Genomic DNA, 13,892 nt, shown 5'->3' on the forward strand with positions numbered 1-13,892 from the left:
AAAATAAAATATGGATAAAAATTAGCTTCCAAAATTTATTGTGACAATCACAGGAGATATTGGTAAGGTGTTTAACTTGTGTCTGGCACATAATAGGTCCATCAAAATCATTGCCAGTTTTCTTCTTTCAGGCAGTCTGGAAATTAGGCTGACTACTCAGGAGATGGCTATCAAAGGTAACACCCTCCCCATTGACCCTATCAGCCCTGGTGGAAGGGCCACCACCGCCTGGAGTTCTGTCTTTCCCCTGCCACATGGTTGGGTCACTTTTTGTTATTTACCCTGAAAGGTGACAAAACTGCCCAGGAGTAGGCTTACATAGTGGGCAAAGGTTTCATGTGCCTCCCTTCCAACACTATTCTGAGAGCTTCTGGGCAAAATAGTATGACTGCCTGGAAACCTAAAGTTCTGCCATTGTGAAACCAGGGTCCTTCAGCTATGACAGACTTCCCAAGATGGCACATTGCCACCCCCTGCTCTGCTGAACATAGGAGCTCCCACATGGATGCAAGAGGAGCCTTGTGTATTGAACCTAAAGAAGGTGTGTCCATACTGAATGTCCTTTCTAGGCCATACTCATTAATCTCCTTTTACCTGTACAATGAATAAGAGTGTCTGATGTTTGCTGAACATTTAAACTAAACATTGCCTGGAGTCAGTTCACTCCATTTTTTTCTTCCAGGGAAACCCAGGACCTGCTGCAGCCTATGACAGAGTCACAGTTTTTAGGAATCTGTCTCAAGTGCCGTGACACATGAATATGGCTCTTTCAGTGCTTCCTTTTCTCTCTGTTCTTCTCATTGTCCCTGCCAATTCCTGGCTCTCTGCACGGGGGAGCCCAAATTAAACCTCCAGAAAACCAGTTTGTATAGTACCAGGACACACAGTCTTGCTGCCCAGGAACAACAGAGGCAAGGAGAATCCCAGCAGCCTCTTTGGAATGGTAGAGATCAGTCCTTGTGCCAGGTGGGTCTTAGAAGCCCCAGAGCAGCAGGATGGCCCCAGAGTACAAAGGTACCTGAACTCCACAGTTTAGCCCTAGGGTCTTTCTCAATGCTTATTGGCTGGACCCAAGAAGTGGTCAAGGGGAGGGATTGGGGAGATATGAATAGGCTTGTGGGATCTGAGGCAGAAGTACATGAGCAGCCCCAGGAGCACATTTCCTGCTCTGATGAGGACAAGAGTCTGTGAAGGGTTTTCCAGGAGCTTCAAGGGCTATAAGGAGAGCTTGGCCATAGGAAATCAAGGGGAGGGGGAGATTTTGGGAGGTACGGGGGAGATGGAGGGCGCACAGAGAGCAGATCTGATCTCAGTGGGATGGAGATTCATCATGACGAGGTAGACCTGGTCAGTCTGTTGTAATGGGAAGAGCACCAATTTAGGAGATATGTGTGGTGTGTGTCCAAGATACCAAGGGCCCAAGGAATCACTTGGAAACATAGAAGGGCAGGGCAGTGTTGTTCCTAATGTTTTCTTCCTAATGCCTGTTTTTATAAAGAAGTGACCCACACACAAGGCCCTGGTAGCTTCACAGACTCTCCTCCATGTCTATAGAAATGGCTGTGATCTGCTAAGGGTGGGCAGGTCTGGGGATGGACTGCACTCACCTGAAGAGGAGGTCCGAGGCTCCCAGGGCCCATTCCCTCTGGCTTCAGGTTCCCTGTGCAGGTAAAAAAGCAACTAAAGTGACTCCATTTTGTCAAGTTCTTCCCTCTAGTCCCTGGTTTTTATCTCCAGGCCCTGTTGCTCCTACTCTTGAAAGAACCCCAGAATAGCAACAACCAAAGCTCTTACTAAGAGAGGTCACACCTAACAGTGGGAGGGTCCTTCCTTTTATCTGTGCATGGAAAAGCCCAGCTTCCCCATTTCATCTTCTTAGTCCCAGCCTGAGTATTTTGGTGTTCTTAGTCTGGGAGACTGCTATTTGGGGCTCTCACATTAAAACTGTTCTAATTTCACTCCACTTTGGGTGTCTGCCTTTGACCCAATCTCTGCTTGGGCCAGGCTTTGGTCCTCAGAACATGAAGCTGGAGAGGGAGGAGCATCCCAGAGGAGGAGAGGACTTTCCCCTCTTTCCTTATGTGGGAAGCCAGGCTACAAGGATTCAGGGAGTGAGGTGCTCCAGGAGGTACAAAGGCCATGGGTCTGTCCTCAGAGGAGAGACTCTACCCTATAGAAGAATGCAGGAAGGTCAGGATTGGAAATGAAGGTGGGCTGAAGAGGAAGACAACTCCCCTCCTTCTTTCACTTTTTCTCTTCTCCTCCCTCCTCTCCCCATCCTCCTACAGAGAGCCCAGAGGTATAAGAGGAGCTTTGGGATCCCAGATGGGATGAGACCAGTCAGTGCCTCAGTGGCTCCTGAGTCAGAGCTCTCTCCCCCAATCTAGTTCTCTGCCCTCCCCAAGTCCCCTCTCTCCCCAACTACCACACACATCATCATTCAGACAACAGACTGCTTCATATAGGAAGGGGAGCCAAGGAAGTCGGGGAAGGGGAACTTGGAATGAAGCTTTAGGTGGTGACCAGGGGAAGCCTGAGCTTGGGGGACAAAATCCTGTCTGGGATTCAACTCTGAGGGCTCTGGGAGGGAAGAGAGACCAATATAGGTCAAGGCAGGAGGTCAGAGGCACTCAGGGGACAGAAGAGCTCTAGGGGAACAGCTGAGCTTGGGGAAAAAAGATCTACTTAGGAGCTGGAGAGGACTGCTCAGGCCATCTTGTAGAGTTTATTCTGGGAGTCTCTAAAGGGAAAGGGGAGACAGGGAGCCACATGCCTGGGAGCTGATGGGCAACAAGTCCAAGAACTATAGGATCAGATAAGGAAGAGCAGGAAAGAGCTTTAGTAATGATGTCCAAGGTGAGATCCTGGAGGTAGGAAGGCAGAACTCTTGAATCCTTAAAGGGGGCTGGGTCTGAGGGGAGGATACTTGAATTTAACACTTGATTTTAGATAAAAGGCTGGAAAGCCAGGACATGGGAATCTGAAAAATTAGGTGGAGACAGGGAGATGGGACTCCTGGGTCCTGATCAGAAGGGTAAAATGAGGACTCCCAGATTTCTGTGGACAAAGTCTGAAATCTGGAAAAGTGTGACCCAAATCTGGGAAGGGAGTGGCAGTCTGGAAAAGGTTTTGGGTTGGGAGCTCATCCAGCAGGCAGGCTTGGTAGAAAGGTAGGCCTTGGTAGACTTGGAGGACACCACAAGGTCAGGAGGTGACCCAATGGCCAGGGCAGTCAGCTAAATCAGGAAATATGAGGGATGGGGGGGAAGCGCTACCTCAGACCTACCTGGGACCTGCAAGCATGAGTCGGGATCCCAGAAGAGAAAAAGGTCACAGCTGCAGGGGAAGGCAGAGAGATTGAGATCCAGGATTTCCTGCTTCCCATCAGCTCAGTCTGATGAGGTCTTCCTAGTTCCAAAAGCCCCGCCCAGTCCATTCCTCCAATGGATGAGCTCATTCCCACCCACCGCCCCAGGGACAGGGCTTTAGAACTCTTACATCCTCTCCTACCTAAACTCTGCCATCCATCACTCAAAAGATCCCCACTTCTGTCCTAAACTCCTTCCAAACTCCACTCAAATTCCTTTTGGGGCACTCTCCCCCTTACCCCCTGGCTGATCATCTCTGAGAGCTCCTCCTCCCCACTGCCTCCACAAGCTCCCTCCCTCTCAGACTCAGCCCCTCATCCCTCAGAGCAGAAAGACTGCCCTGCTAAAAACTGCTTCACCAGAGTAAGCCAAAGTAAGGTACCCTGTTCTTTGTGCAGGTAGCCGCAAGTGGCTCTTGGGAAGACTGGGATGCTCCATACAATTTGTAACTGTTAATCCAGATTGGATTGGACTGTTTTTAAGCCTTTAGGGTACCAGACTTCAAGGCAAAATATCCTGAAACTTCATTAGAGAAATATGATGAGAAACTACAAAAATAAAAATTAAAGGCAATTGGATAAGAATTACTCTATTTTATTTTGAATGCCATCATTCTAGTGTAACAAATTGAGAGCTGGATGAAGAGACTTTTGTATATAAGATAATTCAGAAAGGAATGCATAGAACAGAATTGATATTATTTACCGAGTATGTTTCACTTTTTAAATCTGAAATGTTATTTATGATATATCAACTTTGGTTTCTTTAGCTGTTACAATGTTTGGGAAACCATTGCATGAGAAATACAAGAATTTTTTTTTAAATGGGGTTACATTTGTATTCTTAGAAGTTTCCTTTTGTGATCTGGATACTATGAAACTAGGAATTAAACTGTAAGAGTGTTATTAAAATATTTAAAATTTCTTACATACTTTTACTTGGATACATTTGGGAACTGCACTCCAGTGATAGTTATTCTATTCCAGCAATTCCAAAAAGTTATTCAATTCAAATTATGAAATGATGAACTGTGAGAAAGTGTCATTCCAATGTTTAAACACTCTTCCACACTTACCTGGGTGCATTTTGAGAAAATCCCTATTCCAGTCAAGTGGCATTAGTGCCATGTTATGATGGGGAAATATCACTAATATGTGTGTTTAAGAACATTAAAGCTTAAATAACCAATAATCCTTTCTATTATCAATCTATTCCCCTTAATTATTGCTTTGAGGACATTTGTCAAATAACTTAATTCAGCTTTTTAAAGACTTCATCTTAGTTCACTCATCTCTTGAAATGCCTCATTGTGCAAGTTGTAACCTTTAGATCCACTACAATGTTTTGAACAGGTAATTTTATTCAGGCAACAAGCAAAATCATTGCCTCTAGATATCCCAGAAGAACAAGTGTCTAGAATTTTCACTATTCTTAAGCCATGGCGATGGCAGAAATAAAATTAGTCAATAATCATGAAACCAGAAACTAGAAGAAATTCTACAAGAACTCTAAGGAGTCAAGTATAAGTGGAGAATTGGAGTCACTGATTCTCAGAGTTGGAAGGGAATTCAAAGATTGTCTAATCCAAGGTAAAACCCCAAAGAGAGATCCCTCTACCTCTTGGAGTAGACAACGTCACATCTAGGAAGCTAAAATTCTTAGATTTTTAAAAAATTTATTATTGTTTGTAAATGATTTAGTTTTTTTGTTTGTTTTTTGTTGTTTTTTTTTTAATTTTTTTATTTAATAGCCTTTCATTTACAGGATATATGGATGGGTAACTTTACAGCATTAACAATTGCCAAACCTCTTGTTCCAATTTTTCACCTCTTACTCCCCCACCCCCTCCCCTAGATGGCAGGATGACCAGTAGATGTTAAGTACATTGTAAATGATTTAGTGAGGCACTAAGTTAATCCATTTTATCTGGCTTGTAATGGTTTTTTACATAGTTGTTGGTGTAGTGTCTGCCCTGACAGTCTGTGGCCTCCAAAGAGCAGATGACCTTTGAATATCTTTAGTCTTTCCACACTGCTTATATTCCTAAGGTTTCTCCCCAGTGTGGATTCTCTGATGAGCAGGAAGACATCCCCTTTTCCTAAAAGCCTTTTTACATTGGTTACCTTCATAAGGTTTCTCTTCAGTATGGATTCTCTGATGAACAGTAAGCTTTTTCTTCTATATAAAGGCCTTTCCACATTGGTTGTATTCATAAGTTTTCTCTCCTGTGTGAATATTCTGATGTACAAGAAGACTTCTCCTATACTGAAATGTCTTTCCATACTGCTTATATTCATAAGGTTTCTATTCAGTGGGGATTGCCTCATGTGCAGTAAGCATTTCTATTTGCCTAAAGGCCTTTCCACATTGGTTACATTCATAAGGTTTCTCTCCAGTGTGGATTACCTGATGTGCAGTAAGACATGCCCTTTGCCTTAAGGCCTCTCCACACTGGTTACATCCCTATGGCTTCTCTCCAGTGTGAAATACCTGATGTAGAGTAAGTGATTTATTGTCTGTAAAATCCTTTCCACACTGGTAAGATTCATATGGTTCCTGTCCAGTATCGATTTTCTGATGGGCAGTAAGGGTTTCCATTTGCCTAAAGGCCATTCCACACTGGTAATGTGCATATGTTTTCTCTCCAGTGTGAATTCTCTGAGTATAACATTGCCCTTTTTTGTAAGTCTTTCCACATTGCTTACATTCATAGACTTTCTCTCCAGAGTGGATTCCCTGATGTCCAGGAAGAGCTCTCCTTTTTCTAAAAGCTATTCCACCTTGCTTCTCTTTAGAGTTCATGATCTCACTTGTCACATAGATTTCTCTCCAAGGCAAGTCACAGGGACCATCACTCATGAATCTTTGCTTCTGACTTTCTACCACAGAAAGCATAGGTGTGCAGCAGTTTCCTTCATTTCAAATCCAATTGCATCTTCTGAAAAACAACAACAACAAGAATAAAACAAATATAGACATGATAGAGGCACAAATATATTTATATCCCCTTCTCTCCATCAGCAGAACAGAAACTCAATTATTTCTATTTTCCCAGGCAAAGAGGAAAATCTAAAATGGACAGAACCAATCATTTAAAAATCCCATTAGTTTCATCTCAAGGATGACTGAATTTCTAACAAGTTTTATGCACAATAACAATGGACTCACACAATAAACCTGTGACAACACAGAAAGTGTGTTCACAGAGAACCATGACATCACCATGCTAAGTACTGAGTATATATGGGAAGTAAGGAACCATGACATCACCATGCTAAGGACTAAGTCTATGTGTACTAGAGAACTATCATCTTGTCAATTCCACTGAGTTAACACATTGTAAATATCCTTGTTTCAAGTATAAGTCTCCAGAGTTCTGACCCACTACAAACTGCCTTGGTGTTCATAGTCCGGGCGACTTCTATTTGGGGCTCCCACATTAAAACTCTTCTCATTACACTCCACTTTGGATGTCTGCCTTTGACCCAGACCATGCTTGGGCCAGGCTTGGATCCTCAGAAGATGAAGCTGGAGAGGGAGAAGCATCCCAGAGGAGGAGAGAACTTTCCCCTCTTTCCCTATGTGGGAGGCCAGGCTACAGGGATTCAGGGAGTGAGGTCCTCCAGGAGGTACAAAGGCCCTGGCCCTGTCCTCTGGGGAGAGACTCTACCCTAGAGAAGAATACAGGGAGGGTCAGGAATGAAAAGGAAGGTGGGCTGAAGAGGAAGACAACTCTCTTTCCTCTTTTACTTCTTCTTTTCTCTCCCCATCCTCCTACAGAGAGCCCACAGGTACAAGGGGCTTTGAGATCCCAAATGTGATGAGACCATTCACTGTCTTAGTAACTTCTGAGTCAGAGCTCTCTCCCCAACCTGGTCCTCTGCCTTCCCTGTGCCTCCTCTTTCCAACTACCACACCCATCACCATTCAGACAACAGAGGATGCTTGATGTAGGAAGGAGGAGAGCTAGGGAAGTGGGGGATGAGGAACAGCTTAGAATCAAACCTTTAGGTTGTGACCAGGGAAAGCCTGACTCTGGGGGACAAAATCCTGTCTAGGATTCCACTCTGAGGGCTCTGAGAGCAGAAAAGGCTAAGGAAGTAGGAGGTTTGGTCAGCGGTTTGGGGGTATGGGAGGGAAGAGACACCAATATAGGTCAAGGCAGGAATGAAATAAATGGGAGGGAAGAGGAGGAAGGCCAGAGAATGCAACTGTCTCTCTGTCTCCTTGTAGTGTTATCAACCTCTCAGATGAAGGGATCTGTTCTGTTGGTCAGAGTTAGATCCCCAAAAGTCACTAGCTCCTATAACACCCAGAAGCCACTAGCAGGTTGCCCCAATAACAGGTCTGGGACCCCAGAGTTTTGGGGTACTCCATTCTCAACCTCAACATTTGGTGGCCTGATCTGGAGAGAGTCTGATCTGCCAGGCTTCATTCCCTCCTTATCAGTGTAAGACTCCCATTTTTTTTTTTTTTTGCCCACAATCCTATAGGGGGGGTCACCCCAAGCCACTGGGAGAAGACTTGTCTGGGTTGTCCTGAGCTCCATGCATAGCAAGTTTTGTTGACTGGGGACACCCAGACTGGGAAACTCTAGCAATTTTCAACCAAGTTCTTAGGGAACTTTTGCTACCCTCTCACCTTCTCTGAGACTCCAGAGAAGATAGAAGTGCTATAGGATAGCTTTAGGCAAAATTGTATGACTTTTGGCAAAGCTGGGACAGTCCTCTTTCATGTCCTTCTGTGTGTGTCTGTGACTGTGAAGAATGTCTCTGTCAAGTTTTTTTCTGTGAGCTACATTAAAATTTCCAAAAAAAATATTCTGAAACATCTCCTTTGTGGAGAGTGTTAGCTAGATCAATAGAGCTCAAGTCCCTCTGTTTGCTAACTCTTCTCATCTCAGAACTGTAGGTAAATTCAAATTCTGTCTCGACAGCAGAAGTAGGGGAAGCAAACGCATGAGGACCCCATGCAACCTTGCCCAAATAACCGCAAGCCAGCTTGGGGGAATGGGGATTGGGTAGGGATCAGGCTCCATGATCGGTATTCCCTGAGCCCTGGCACCTGAAACTACCATCATAGGGATATCCTAGCACCCCAGCTTTCAGCAGGTTCTGTCCAGGACCTGCCTGGGAAGAATTTGGGGACCTCTGGCAGCATCCAGAAAGCCAATCAGCCTCAGCATTTGGTAAGACCACCATTCTCTGTGGCAATTATGGATAGGTATTAGCTATGGAATTTATGGCAAAATTTTTTTTTTATCTCTGTCCAGTTTTCTGCTTTGTCAAGAGAAGTAATAGATGTTGTAAAGTGCTTGGCATAATACATCCTATATGAATGTGAGCTACTTTATTGGGTATAATTCTTTCATATTTGATATATATAAATTTTTTTTTTAATGTGACCAACAGATAAATGTTTTCTAAGGAATTTTAAAGGAAAGCCCAATGAGGGAAATCTGAAACTGAAAGGGGGATCCTGAAACTCTCTCTCTGAAACTCCTTCAAGGAGAAAGTCTCCTTAAAATCCTTCTCTGTAAAATGCCCCACCTGAGGGAAACAGGATAAACAACTTCATTCTGTTATCCTGAGAGATGGGCACCTTCCCCATTGATAAAACTCACTACTGATTAAGCTCTCCACTGAGGTGAACATTAGCCCAGAGACACTCATTCAATTCCAAGATTTTCTATTCTGATTCCAGCTCAAACTGTACCCCCCCCCCATCAAGAACAACCCCCAGCTTCTAGCCATAAAATGCACCAACTTGGGGCTCAGTCCTTGCAGAGGACTTAACATGCCATGTCATGCTATGCCAAAGAATCCTCTCTCTCTCCTTAGCATAGCAGCAACTCTCTGTCCGCTGAAATGATATTCTCTTTCAGCGTTACTCGCTCTATCTTTTTCTCACCTATTTCCCTTACCAGACTTTATACCTCTCTGGCAGGATTTCTCTACTAGAAACTTTACTTCTCTGTCAGGACCTTGCCACCAAGGAATTCAGTCTTATTATTCATGTATAGCAAAGGCTGACTTCCCAATGCCAATAATAAACTTCTTTTCCCAGTCTAGCTTTTTGGGTTTGTAAATTCCTTTACAAAGGACCCCTGAGCCAACCAAAACTTTCTGCCCTACGCTGAACCTCATCATTTGGGGACCAAACCTCAAACCTCTTCATTTGGCTTCTGAACACTGGGAATCGAGGGGAGTTGAACCTCTTCATTTAGAACCCTATCAAGCCTCATCAAGCCCTCTAAAGGGGATTTTAAGAGTCTTGTTTTCTCCCTAAAACAAAAGGGAAACTTAAGGGAATGGAAACTACAGCTAAGACTATTTGGCTATTAGGAAAATTCTAAAATTGTTAACTAAGTTCCTTAGAGTTATTGTCATCATGTTGAGCGTTATCAGTTCACCTCCAAATATGAGGTGTGAATTCCTCCTTCAGTGAGTGGGGGAAGATATCAAATAGCACATCCCAGAAAAGCACTAAGAATAGTTGAGGTGGGCAATTTAATAAGCTCAACCCATTCCTGGGTTCTCCGTCAACTCCCTTTATTTCTAAGTTTGCAGTTTTCTTGAAACCATCAGAGTAAATAAAATCATCAGCCCGGAGAAATAAGCCTGTTTAGGATTTATAGTATTTAAACAAGGAATGTGTTTACAATCTTGTATAATGATTGACTCTTTGTACCAGGATAAGTTTAAACATATAAAACATGTTAAAGAAAATCTCTTATGCGTTTTGGTGCAGTTTTAAAATCATTTACCTAGCCCTATGTTGCTATTGGTAGAATTTACTATTAGAAATGAAATCTCTTGGGACTGTAACTGAGATCCTTTTGAGTTCTGAATTTACCTGCCTGATCATCAAGTCAGTAGCCCAACCTTGGAGGGGGAAAGCTGCAGAAGTTAGCTTTGGGACCTCAAACTCCCCAGACTCAGCTGTTAGAAACAACTTTTGGAGTCTTTAATAATGGGGATCACCAACTGCAGAGAGCAAGACTGCAAGGCCAGAGCAAGGAACAGTTTCAAGTTTTAACCGCTGCCATATCAGGGAATCATGGGGGTTTCTGCTTTAGATGTCATGGCTACGGCCCTGACTATGTGGTATCAATGTCCTGTGCTCACAACTGTCCTTGGAGGAGACTCCCAGAGCTTCAACCCAGCTGCAATCAGGAGGGGCACTGAAAGAGAGATTGCCCAGAGAAGGGTTATTGTCCTTATTAACGTCCTGTCTTCCTGTCTCCTCAGGAGCAGGAGGCATATGGAGGCTGCCTCGTTTTCTGTCTTATTCTGATATTCTAGTCTCACCTGTCCCTCCCTTCACATAGAGAGATGGGAATTAAAGGGAAACTTCAGAACTGTTTTGAGACCTCCCTCTGCCCAATCAATTTGGTGACTGTTATTTAAACACTGTCCTGCTCCCTTTTTAGGATGTGATTAAATGGTGAAGTTGAAGACCCAATTTTTCCTTTTCAGACCTCCAGGTGACCTTTCTGTGCTTCTCTCAAAGCCTTCCCATATTCCATCTGAAATCTGGGAGGAAATAGACTTCTCTGTTTGGCACCCCTGTGCCTAATCTCTGCAACTATCCTCACTCAGATCCCAGGAGACACAATGATTTTCCACTCTAGAACATGGAGATGCTTTCTTTTATGTACCATTGTATAGAAAGCCAAGTGGACTTGAAACAAGTAATCTTACAACTTGGTGGAATTGAGATAATGATTTCTAGTTTACATGTACTTAGTACTTAGTATAGTTCTTCAAGTTGACACCTATGATCATGTACTTATAATAGAGGGTAAAAGAGCTAAGAGTTCTGGGAGGAAGGCAGAATGGCAGACTATGACAGACACAGACTGTGAAGGGGACAATAAAGACTTTGGACTTTATTTCTGACTGTTCTCCTGGTGATTATTCTGCTGAGACCAAGGCTGGTCCCAAGGCCGTCCAAGAAAGCTAACCAGAATATTACACCATTACATAAAGACTCACGATTTCTATTTGACCTTGAAGTGTCAAATCCAGGGGAACATAATCCCCATCAGTTCACATGGCCAGTATGGGTTTGATGGTATCTTGATCTGCAGCCCTGCCTGAGAGGCTTCATATCTGGAGGTGTCAATCTGGCCACATTCACACACCTAGCGTCTGAAGTAGGATTTGAACTCATGGAGCTCTCTTCCTAACAAACCCTGTGCCCTATGTACTATGGCACCAATTATCTCCCCTCAGTTTGGCCTTAAATATTAGGTATTGAGTTATTCAGTCCTGTCCAATACTTGATGTTTAGTACACTGACCTGGTTTGAAGCCAGGCCAAATTCAGTTTTATCATTTTTACCACCAATGGCCAATCCATAAAATAAAAATCATTTCTATCCAACTATTTTGGAGAGCAATTAGGAACAAAGTCCAAAAGGCTAGAAAATTGTCCATACCCTTTGATCCAGTAAGACCACTATTAGGTCTGTATCCTAAAGAGATCATAAAAAGGGAAAAGGACCCCCATGTACAAAAATATAGTGGCTCTTTTTGTGGTGTCAAAGAATTGGAAATTGAGGGGATGCCTATCAAATGAGGAATGGTTGAACAAGTTGTGGTATAGGAATGAAATCAAAGATTCTGGTTGTTTAGGAAAAGATGAGGTGGAGGATTTCGGAAAAAAAACCTGAAAAGACTTAAATGAACTGTTGCTGAGTGAAGTGAGAAGCACCAGGAAAATATTGTACATAGTAACAGCAACATTGTATGATGACCAGCTATGAAAGACTTAGCTCTTCTCAGCAATAAAATGATCCAAGACAATTTCAAGACTCAAGGTGGAAAACGCTATTCACATCAAGAGAAAGACTGATGGAGTCTGAATGCAGATCGAAGAATACAATTTTCACTTTTGTTGCTGCTTTCTCTTGTGGATTTCCCCTCTTGCTGAGTAAAGTGAGCAGAGCCAGGATTTCAGGCAGCAGAGTACAAATATGAATAATAGGATGGCATCGAGAGGGCCAAGCAATGAAAACACAGATTGCCAAGATGACAAGGCTGGCTGGAATAACTTATGGATTTTATCAGCAATGGGGTCAGATTGATCTAAAGAAGCCCTATTCGTATCTTGAATGATTTTTTCAAACGTTGCCATATTAACACCTATTTTAGAAGTCTGGAACACACCAAACAAATGAGCTCTTCATTGATTCCAAGAACAGTTAGAAGCATTAACTTTTATAGCAGTAACACACAAAGGATGAAATCTATACTCACATCTCAGTGTAAGCCAGAATTCTAAGTAACCTACATGATCTCCTAAAGCTAACAGTATCTCTTGGTAATAAGTTGTAATAAGTTCTGGTCAATGACTTCTTGTTTCTGCAAAGCTAGAGTAACATGTTGGAAAGAGGTTACAAATTGCGTCTGTTCATTTTCACTTACAGCTTGGACAGAAACAGCAGTGGAGGTTGCAGAGGCAACAAGAGATGCTCAAAGCATGATACTGAAACAATACATGAAATACAGTACTTTTTTCTGAAGATAACACAAGGTTTCTTGGGCAGGGAATTCATATCATTGAGGAGCACCCACAGGCTATATAGCAAATGGAGTCTGTTTCACTACACAGGTGTGAATTTGCTTTTCAGACCACAAAGTTTGAGTTTTAGTATACATTTCATAAGATAAACATTGCAAAAGCATATGGTCCATACCAGTTCCACTCCAAAATGCTTGTCCATTAACACTAGGATCAAAGTGAAATTGTGAAGGACTAAGTCAAAGGGCATGATCAGGTGTGGTACACAGTACAAGAGGCAATGATTTTACACCAAGGGTCACAGCACTCAACAAGCGAGGGGTAAAAAACATTAATAACAGGTGTTAGGGTGGGCAATGACATCCACAGCCTGACTCTGGGATTGTAAGGAATATCTGCGAGCTGATGAATATGAAAGGAAGCACAAAATGCTGGAAAAGCGGAAGCAGCAGAAGCGGGGCCACTGAATGTTTTAAGAGAAGCCGGAATGCCAAAGGTTGTGAATTCGAGGAGAAGATGATTTTTAACAGCTGAGGGGTTCTCTGAGGAATGAGCTGAGGCACATGTAAATGACCAATGTGTATCTATGGAGATGTGCATATAACAAAGGCGACCAAAGACATGAGTAATAGCAGTTTTCCAGAGATCATTAGGGAAATGAAAGGGCCAACAAGCAGGACAGCTTTTCACTATCTAGCCTCCTCTCTCTTAATGTGGAACAGGCCTTGAAGTGATTTGAAGAGAGATGTAAATGCGCATGTGCAAGCTGAGCTTCTTGGAGAGTGAGTACCTAGAAGAGTCTGCAATGGCATTTGATTCAGCCATTGGGCCGGGGAGATTTGTGTGAGAGAGAATATGAACGATCTAGAATGGGAGGTCCGGGATCGTATTAAGGCTTGAAGGTCGGAAAACAACTGAAATACGGCGGATAGCCTTCTCTGATCACCTAACTGCATTTACTACACACAAACTGTCAGAGATAATATTGAGAGGTCCA

General features: G+C 43.1%; 1 protein-coding gene across 1 annotated transcript in view; it reads right to left on the reverse strand.

The window, feature by feature from the left end:
- The window catches only part of LOC105749010 (zinc finger protein 260-like), a 30,737-nt gene that overhangs the window by 10,834 nt on the left and 6,011 nt on the right, over nt 1-13,892 (reverse strand). Inside the window, exons 2-4 of the mRNA XM_031949154.1 lie at nt 6,074-6,306; nt 3,287-3,336; nt 1,608-1,660 (exon numbers count right to left, since the gene is read on the reverse strand). Coding sequence (XP_031805014.1) covers nt 1,608-1,640 — 33 coding nt within the window. The 5' untranslated portion in view covers nt 1,641-1,660; nt 3,287-3,336; nt 6,074-6,306. The remainder of the gene's footprint in view (nt 1-1,607; nt 1,661-3,286; nt 3,337-6,073; nt 6,307-13,892) is intronic.

The sequence above is a fragment of the Sarcophilus harrisii genome, chromosome 1, assembly GCF_902635505.1.
Source record: "Sarcophilus harrisii chromosome 1, mSarHar1.11, whole genome shotgun sequence".
NCBI lineage: Eukaryota > Metazoa > Chordata > Mammalia > Dasyuromorphia > Dasyuridae > Sarcophilus > Sarcophilus harrisii.